The sequence below is a fragment of the Dryobates pubescens genome, chromosome 18, assembly GCF_014839835.1.
Source record: "Dryobates pubescens isolate bDryPub1 chromosome 18, bDryPub1.pri, whole genome shotgun sequence".
Lineage (NCBI taxonomy): Eukaryota > Metazoa > Chordata > Aves > Piciformes > Picidae > Dryobates > Dryobates pubescens.
In genome coordinates this window covers 14,076,623-14,085,877 of record NC_071629.1, presented here as the reverse complement: position 1 = coordinate 14,085,877, position 9,255 = coordinate 14,076,623, and the positions used below count along the sequence as shown (strand labels likewise).

Genomic DNA, 9,255 nt, shown 5'->3' with positions numbered 1-9,255 from the left:
CCCTTCTCTGGAGACACTCCAGCACCTCCAGATCCTTCCTGTAACAGGGGCTCTAGAACTGGACACAGTACTCCAGGTGGGGTCTCACCAGAGCAGAGGAGAAGAATCACCTCCCTTGACCTGCTGGCTATGCTTCTCGTGATGCAGCCCAGGATGTGATTGGCTTTCTGGGCTGCAGGTGCACACTGGTGGCTCATGTTGAGCTTCTCATCCACCAGCACCCCCAAGTCCTTTTCTTCAGGGCTGCTCTCAAGCCAGTTGCTGCCCAGCCTGTATTGGTCCTTGGGATTGCCCTGACTCAGCTGCAGGACTTTGCATTTGGTCTTGTTGAACCTCAAGAGGTTGGCTTGGGCCCACCTCTCCAGCCTGTCAAGGTTGCCCTGGACAGATCCCTTCCCTCCAGTGTGTCCGCCACACCACACAGCTTGGTGTCATCAGCAAACCTGCCGAGGGTGCACTCAGTGCCACTGTCCATGTTGCCAACAAAGATGTCGAACAAAATTGGTCCCAGGACTGATCCCTGAGGGACTCCACTTGTCACTGGAACAGGCTGCCCAGGGCAGTGCTGGAATCACCAACCCTGGAGGGACTTAAAAGATGCGGTGCTGAGGGATGTGGTTTAGTGGTGACCTCACAGTATTGGATTAATGGTTGGACTTAATGGTCTGAAATGTCTTTTTCAATCAAAATGATTCTGTGGTTTTAACTGCTGCACAGCCAGTGTACTCAGGCTGTAGGAGATCCTGGGAGGGCAGCACTGCGGCAAGAGGTCAGACCTTAGCTTAGGTTGGTAAGCTCAAAAATAACAACAAACAAAACAACCTCCAAAGAACTTAACCAGTAGCTCCCCAAAGGTGTACCCTTGGTTTAATTTTATACACCTATATATTGCTGGGTCGTGTGTTGCAAATATTGTTAAAGTCTTAAACCCAGGAAAGTTTCAGCCAGTATGTAACATTAACAGGCTATCAAGTGTAATTGCCACAGGAAGAGTCATGCTTTATTCCTCTACTTGAGGATGTGCATACTGTGAAAACGCCTTCTGGCGCCGCGAGCCTCCTTGCAAGAGCTATTCGCGCCAAAATCTCCGGGTTTAGCGCTCCGGTCGCTTAGTGAATTTCAATTCACGAAAAACTAGAAAGCAAAAAGTGGTGTCAGAAGTGGGATTCGAACCCACGCCTCCATACGGAGACCAGAATACCCAATCCGCCACGGGAAGGCGCGGAACGCCTTGAGTCTGGCGCCTTAGACCACTCGGCCATCCTGACACTGCGATAGCAGCTCTCGCCGGGAACCTCTTACCACTGTCGTCATCGCTGTGCCTGTATCCTTCGTGCTTCTGACTCTATAAATTAGAGAGCAAGCCTTACCCGCTTTCTCTCTTCCAGCTACCGAGCTTTTCCTACTCCCGCTCAGCTACACAGAGCTGGTACCGTTCCACCGGCCGTGCGCGGCTGCGTTACCCACAGGGCTCTGGGGCAGGGCACGGCGGCCGCTTCCGGCGCGACCATTTTGTTTTTCACCGCTCGCCAAGGGTACCTGTATCCCGCTGCGGTAGGGCTCACCTCCTCTTGTCAGCATGTTCCCTGTGGCCAGGGCCGCTCTAAACCTCGCCGGTAAGCAGGGGGAAGGGTTCTCTGAGGTACAGAAGTGCTGGGGGTATTTCTCGGGAGCCGGCCATTTCGTCAGGGGGCCTCCCTCCTGTTTCTTGCCTTCCCTGTGAGGGCTGTCCTGAGGGAGGGTCGTGAGGGCAGCTGAAAGGTTGCGGGCGGCTCTCTTATCGTCGTTTGTCTGCTGCCTTCCTCCCCCCCCCCTTTCTTTTATCTCCTGGTAACTTTTACTTGAGCTGACCTTGGGTTCCATTCCTCGGTGCTTTGCCTTCTCGATAATGATGGGATGAGAGGAAACGGCCTTAGAGGGGAGGGTGAGGTTGGACATTAGGAAAAATGTCACCTAAAGGTTTGTCAAGCCCTGGACAGGCTGCCCAGGGCAGTGGTGGAATCACTATCCCCGGAAGGCTTTCAAAGCCGTGGAGATGTGCTGAGGGAGGTGGTGTAGTGGTGACTGGCACTGCTGGGTTAACGGTTGGACTTGATGAAAGTCTTTGCAAGGCAAAAATATGCTGTCATTATTGTTACTAAAGGTGCATCCAGGTCTTACAGCCTGAGGTGGCAAGGTGTAGTTAATGACGAGCTCTTAACTATAAAGTGTTATTGCCCAGTTCTTGACCCGTTTGTCTCAAATCTGACCCTTGATCATTATGTGCTTAGCCCGAGGTGTCTGCATGTATTTGGCTTGGTATATATTAAAACTTCTTTTATCTGTTAACCCAAACAACTCTTGTGCAGCCTCACAGAGCATGTGAGGGATGTAGTACGATTATGGGTATTGACATCATCATCTTTAGTCATGTTGACCTGAAGCTAAAGATCATATTTTGTGATGTCTGTGCACAGATCAGTCTTGTCAAATGCTTTGTACACAGCTACTAAACAGTCTTTGTGTTACAAAGCTGGTGATTTTATTCTTCTGTTTGTCTTCTCCTTAATAAGTGTGTACCTATTGTGGTGTACATTTATCATTTACATCATTCATTCTCTCATCTGAAGACTTGCTTCTGTATTTCATTCTCTGTGAAGAGAATGTGAAGCCCACAGTTCTTTTCACTACCTTCTTCACCTTCCTCCCCTCCCCTCAAAAATCTGAAGAAATGAGAAAAATGTTCCCAATGCCACTGTCTTCAACCTCTTAATTTGGTAGTTTCATCATGAAAATGCTTATATTAGAGACACATACTGATAATATCAATGCATATATACAGAAATGTGAACCGTAAGTACCAAGCAAGCTATTTTATTAGAGATACAGTGATATGTAGAAGTATACTTGAACTTCCACACTGAGTGCTGAAGGAAGCCAATATTAATGAAAAAGGTAACTTGGAGGATTTTCTTACTGGGATTCGACTTCAGAAATAAGTTTCTGGAGAGAAATCAGTGCAGCTTAAACAAAGGGCAGTGTTTCTTGGAATCATTCCAAGCCTTTTAACGCTTACACTTACCTCTGCTTTGGGGGGAGCTGAGGATTTTTAATGGTTTGAACGTATATTTTAGTTGATTTCTGTAACTCTTTTTAACATTCGTTAGCTCGTAGCGTTCAGCGTACTGCAGTAAGACAAGCTCATCGCAAATACGAGCCTGACTTCCACGATAAGTATGGAAACCTGGTACTCCTTGGTGGAGCTGCAGTTTTCTCTGTTGTCTGGGGATATGTAAGTCATCCTTTTATCACCACTCTGTTGTGACTATAGCTGTAAGCTTGCAAGCTGTTGAGTTTGATGAGGGGAGCACTTGTTTGAAATAACTTGCGTGGCCAGAATTTAGGAGCTTTTTATGGAAGTGATATGAATGGTGTGATAGAGATGAAAGTTGTGTTAATTCATGTTTTGATTTTGAATTACAGTTTTTCTGTGTCACTCTACTGCTTGATTTTTAAATGTAGTAGGAACACAAGTGTTCTCTCTTTCACTTGGGATTTCTAAGCTGTACTGCTAAATCTTTCAGCAGAAAAAATCATAGATGAAACTAGCAGTGTGGTGAAGGGGGTTTACATTCTAGATTCTTTGTTCTAAAGCTAGATATTTTTAAGTATTTAACTGTTATATGCTTTGTTAGATGAATGTCATGTTTTAATACAATAAATCTAATCTGAAACAACAGAAATAGCCTTCTATCAGAAGGTTTCTTTTATTTCAGAGTTAATAATTTTGATTTTTATCCCCCTACAGGCACTTACACAAATAGGAATAGAGTGGGGCTTGTCACCTGTTGGCAGAGTCACTCCAAAAGAATGGAGGGAGTAACAGCCTTTGCATATAATTAACTGGTCTACACTTTCACTGAAAAAAATGATAATGTAATGGTATTTGTTCCCTGATTGCTCAGTGGCATTCCTGGTCTAATAAATAAACCTAAAAACTTGTCTGGCTCATCTAGGATTCCTCTCTGTCCTGTGTCAGCTGAAGTATAGGAAACAATGTAAAAGCTCAAAATAATTGTCTTATTTTAAGTAGGCTCATTTGTTCCTGTAAAGGTCACTAGTGGATGATGGACAAACTCAAAACATGGTATTGTTGTCTGTTTAACCAGATGTGTGTGTGTCTCAGTGAACCTTACATGTGTTCCCACTGCAAAGTTCACATCACCTCTGACTTCTACTGCAACAAGGTTGAGAGCCCTTTCTTTCCCACAGAAGTCTTTTTATGTCTTCAATCACTAACCAAATAAGCTTCTTCACTTTGAGAGAAAAACTTAATCTTTTTTTTAATTGGAAGTAGGCAGTATTCAGCAGTGCTATTAACTGATGACAAGAGAAGTGAGACTTTCTAATGAATTCTGCAGTAATCAGAATAGGGCAGGGCCTAAATTACAGGTGTAATGCAGATTCTAAACCTCCAAGTCAGTTCAAATCCTTGAAAAGCATCAGTACTCTGCTTTTTTGGTACAGCAGTCATGTAAAATGGCTGCCTTTACTCTCAGAGATTGTAATTACTGCATTACTACTTTTAGCTGGAGAAGGACTGGCAATGTGTGGTTGCAGCCCAGAAGCCAACTGCCTCATACGGTGTGGGCAGCAAGTGGAGGGAGTGGATTCTGCCTTGCTCTTCTGAGAGCCCACCTGCAATGCTGGGGCCAGCTCTGGAGTCCTCAGCACAGGAAAGACATGGACCAGTTGGAGCAAGGCCAGAGGAGGCCACTGCAATGATGGGAGCGCTGGGAGCCTTCTGCTAAGAGGCCAGGCTGAGACAGTTGGGGTTGTTCAGCCTCAAAAAGACAAGGCTCCAGGGAGACATTGTGGCCTTTCAGTGCTAAAAGGGGCCAGTCAGAAAGATGAGGACAAACTTTGCCAGGGCCTGTTGTGACAGGACAAGGGGTACCAGATTAAAAGAGGGAGACTTCGGTTAGACATTAACACACCGAAGCTGCTGAAAGCCCGCCGGTGAGTCCCCGGCGTCGCGTCCCCCGTCACGTGACCCAGCGCGCATGGCTGCACCGTGTCACGTGATCGGTGTCGTGGTCACGTGGCGGCGCGCTGCCGGCGGGGCGGGGCTGCCCGGCGGGGCCATCGCTTGGGGCAAAGTGCCAGGCGTGACCCCTCGCTAACGAGAGCCGCCTCGTCTGCGCTGCTCGGAGCCTGCGGTGAGTACGCGCCTGGGCGCTGCGGGGCTGATCCGCCGTGGGACGGTCTGCTTTATGTCCCCTTCTCGTGCCACCTTTCCCATGGAGGGGCTGCCCTCTTCCTCCCAGATCGTAGGACTGCCCCGGCTGCCTCTGCTCAGCGCTGGCTAAGCCGTTGTCACGCTGTTCCGGGCTTGCGGGAGCGAAAAGAGGCGTTCTGCCTGTGGCTGAGGCGCGGGGGTGAAGGCGACGGCGGCGGGCAGTGCTGCGTGTCCCCTCACCTACGTGTCCCCTCGCCTGCGGGGGGTCGTCCTGCCGCGCCGCTGCCTGAGGCGCAGCGCGGGAACGGGCCGTCCCTATGCTACTGTCACCGGGGGAGGGTCCGAGCCCGAAAACAGCGGTTTCGACACGGGCGCTGGTCTGTCCAGCACCTCCGGAGGGCTATGGATTCTGAGGAATGAAGGAGTATGGTGAGCTTCCTCCTACTGTAAGGCAAAACGAATCATGTAGTGTCTCCAGGGTCCCAGGGGGTGCGAGCAGCGGGACAGCGCGGGGGTGACCTGGGTGTTTGGGAAAGAGGACCTAAGGAGGGTCTGGGTCCGAAACGGCACAGCTCTGGGTCCAGAACTGTATTTCCTGCTCGGCCGCTTCACTCAGTGAAAGCTGCATCTGCTTTCCTGGGTTTTTTTGGTGGGTATTTTTTTTTTCTCTCTAGTGCTAGGCAAGGACTGATGGTAGGAGTCACATCCACACTCCTGTGCTTTCCTTGGGATGCAGCCAGTGCCAGCAGGTCGAGTAGGATCATTCTTATCAGTAGGCATCCAGACTGGAGATCTCGTTGCTTCTTGGTATACACCAAGTGTGCACACACTGATACCTTAGGAAAGGTACCTCTTCGGCTGTTGGTGAGCTTCACAGAAAAAGCAAATTTGGCTGGACAAGCCACCAAGCACCTTTTCCAAGGTCTTTTCTTTCAAATCTGAGCTGTTTCATTTGTGCCTCTGGAACATCTTACATGGCTTTTTGCCCTGTGATGGCAGCACTCTGTTCACAAGTACATTTTCTTTAATGTGAGTAAACATTCTGGTAAAATCTCACAAACATGAGCAAGAGTAAATCAAGTTTATTGCTGCTCTGTATCCATATTCAGGAAATTCCTCATAATATTTCTAGTGTAAAGTTCCTTAAAATGCTCTCTATAGGTATAAAAGATTGTATTTCTATATTTAAATACTTGTTGGTTCCTACTTGTGGATGTATATAGACCAAGAAATATTTTCTTCTGTTTGGTAACATGAAAGTTAGTTGTGTATATTACAATGCACTGTGTGAGCACAAACACAAATTTCTATTGGATTTGAAATTAATAATTACTAAGTATTCTGTTGTAGAGAAAAGTCCTGAAGCTTTTTACTTTCCCAGATAGTAAACTGGGAAAGTAAAAGCTAGCATTACATGTCATTTACTGCTTCATTCTTATGTTCGCCTATATCATGCATTACTTGTTGTTCTGCCTTGTATTTTGAGACTGAGCTTAAGAATGAGTAGCCTCACTTTGCCTTAGTATGCTCAAACCAGAAGGGTTTATAAATGATACTCTGCTTCTAATATGTCCTGTGATTCTCCCAACATTCATATTCTTGAAGTCTGACTTGAAGAGGTAGTGGAAGCATGCAGACAAGTGAAAGGATTTGTCTCTTTTCACCCAGCTTGTCTAGAAATCACATTCCTCAGAGCAGTTTCCATAGCCTGCTGACCAAGCAGGACTTGTTAAAGTCTTGAGCAACATAAATTACAGCCTATTTTAAAGTGTCACGTAGCTGTCTGCGACAGGTGTTTATTACAGATGTACAGTTTCTCCCTCCATGACTAAACCTCTTATATCCATATTTTCAAATATATTTGTTTGCCAATGAACATAATGAAGCCTCTTTTTCCCGTGTTGGACCAGATCCTCTCATAACCCATCCAACACTTTTGTAAGCCCAGGGATGAGATGAGACAGCTTTTTTCCTTCACGCTGTCCTTTGCTCTTTTCCATGGGTCTTCACAGACTTTCAAGGACAGGTGCCTTTTTTCCATCTAGTGTAATTAGTAATTTATTTCTGCTGCCATAAATGAAGTGAGCTCTAAAGTAGGACTCCGTCATCTAGAAATTTAATAAAGTCCCAAGGCTGTACTTAAATCTGACAGATCTTGTGTCTGCCACTTGTGTGATTTTTGCCCAGCTTTGACCTCTTTCCATTTAAGCAGCTATAAATTCAAAATAATTGCATGTATAAAATTTGGGTGAAAACTGAACTTGTGCACTTACATAGAACCATTGCATGCTCCTCAATTTTGTGTCCTTACTGGCTCAGGACAGGCACAAAGTGTGTTTGGTTACACTGGGATGCCTGGGTTAGTTTGGATTCTAGAAGGAACAAAGTCTTCCTTGTAGAGTAAAATGAGTCTGGGTTATCACCAGTGTTGTCAAGTCCTCTTCATATTGCTTGTATTTTTGATAGTGTGAGATTGTGAACGACTTAACTTTGCCTTCATCAAACCTTAACTTGCTTCAGTCATTTTACTTATAGAGACAACTGTTAGCACATTAAAAAAAAAGTTTAGAAAGCTGAATCTGAGTTTCTCAGTCACTTTCTGTTTGATTACTGCTTAATTTTCCTTCACATAGGGAGAAACTGCTGTTGGAAGTAGAAATTATTTCTCTTTCTTAATAGAAGCACTAATTGACTTTAAAGGAAATAAAATGTTTGGGTTTTAATCTGCACACAGACAACCCAAGCATTAAGCCTAAAATCATACCTGAAAGAAAAAAAAATACTTATGTCCATTCCCAAATAGAGTTTTGGTTTTAATTACCCTTTGTAGTATCCTGTCTCTGAGCATTGCTGCTTCACATGTAGCCTGCCAGGCTTTTCCTAGGGATCTGCTGCTTCATTGATGGTATTAATATACAAACAAGGAAGTACTGCTGCCTTGTGTACTGCTAAACACAGGTGAGTTGTCATGAAAGAGAACAGATGATGGTAGTTTCTAAAGGGATTAAGCAGTAAATAGTATAGTAGAGATTACAAAAAGCTGTTACAAAGTTTGTTCAAAGCCAAGGGCTCTCTGTAAGATGAAGCTGCTTTAGGCAATATTCCAACAGCAGTCTTTGAGTTGAAGCCTTTTGGTTTCTTGTATTCTAAATACATAGCTGTTGGATTAGAGGCTGCTATCCATTTGTATCAGCAAATCCTAAAATCCCTTACTAATTGATGATGATGCTGTATAGATTAATCAATGTATTGATTAAGCATAAAACCATCTCTTCTCTGAAACAGTGTGATCCACAACTTAACATCTCACTTGAAAGAATGTGTCCGTGATAACTCTGAATCGAAATGTATTTGTTAGCAGTCACTTGCTTGGCAGTCAGCAGTGATAACGGAGATCTTCAGTGTCACTTTATAAAATGTATGTTGTCACCTAGGAAGCTTTTTAGATGTTAAAGAAATTTTAGAAGTTTTTCAGGTCTATTCTGCTAGAACTGTCACTCCTCTTTGTACAGTACACAGCTTCATGAAGATCTTTTGACTTCTGCGGCCACTTCCAAGTGAACTTGGCAAAGCATTAACACCTATAACGAGAACTAGGATTAAATTGTCAATATTAGTACGCCCCTTGTGTGCACCCAGTTATAATTTATTGGTGTAGCATATTTTTCAGGCTGCTTAGTCATGTTTTTTTCTTAATTTGACATTGTCAAAAGGAGGAAATTAAGACAAAATTATTTCTTTTACGTTTCAGCCAAAGTATTTCTACGAGGAAGCACTTGTAGGAGAGGCAGAGGGTTAGACATGAAATAGAATATAACAAGGCAGAGTGCTGGCTCAGATGTAAGTGTGGATTAGCTTTGAAATTGAACTTCTTGTTCTGGGTGGTGGAGGGAAGGGGAGGTGTGCACTTACAGTCTCTATGTATTGACCCTGCAATTTCTTCTGAGAACACAATCTCTGAAGCATCAGGAGGAGTGGAAGTTCATACAGTTTGGTCTTCAGAAGTCTCAGACTGTACAGAAGACTGAGATTGTGAA

General features: G+C 44.8%; 1 protein-coding gene and 1 non-coding gene across 2 annotated transcripts; one reads left to right on the top strand and one right to left on the bottom strand.

The window, feature by feature from the left end:
- Positions 1-1,152: 1,152 nt before the first annotated feature.
- On the bottom strand, positions 1,153-1,268 carry TRNAL-CAA (transfer RNA leucine (anticodon CAA)). Its single transcript has 2 exons — positions 1,231-1,268; positions 1,153-1,198 (listed from the first exon to the last, which is right to left on the bottom strand). It is a non-coding gene; the product is annotated as a tRNA-Leu (tRNA).
- Positions 1,269-1,480: 212 nt separating this feature from the next.
- Positions 1,481-3,987, top strand: LOC104300139 (cytochrome c oxidase subunit 7B, mitochondrial). The gene is made up of 3 exons (XM_009900387.2): positions 1,481-1,616; positions 3,147-3,271; positions 3,788-3,987. The coding sequence occupies exons 1-3, from the start codon at positions 1,580-1,582 to the stop codon at positions 3,860-3,862; spliced, it is 237 nt and encodes a 78-aa protein (XP_009898689.1). The 5' UTR covers positions 1,481-1,579; the 3' UTR covers positions 3,863-3,987.
- The last annotated feature ends 5,268 nt before the right edge of the window (positions 3,988-9,255 follow it).

Excerpts from the sequence above, each read along its gene's own strand:
- LOC104300139 (XM_009900387.2), top strand. The coding sequence starts at position 1,580 with ATGTTCCCTGTGGCCAGGGCCGCTCTAAACCTCGCCG. Across the intron at positions 1,617-3,146 it reads GGCCGCTCTAAACCTCGCCG|CTCGTAGCGTTCAGCGTACT; the intron begins GTAAGCAGGGGG and ends AACATTCGTTAG. Across the intron at positions 3,272-3,787 it reads TCTCTGTTGTCTGGGGATAT|GCACTTACACAAATAGGAAT; the intron begins GTAAGTCATCCT and ends ATCCCCCTACAG.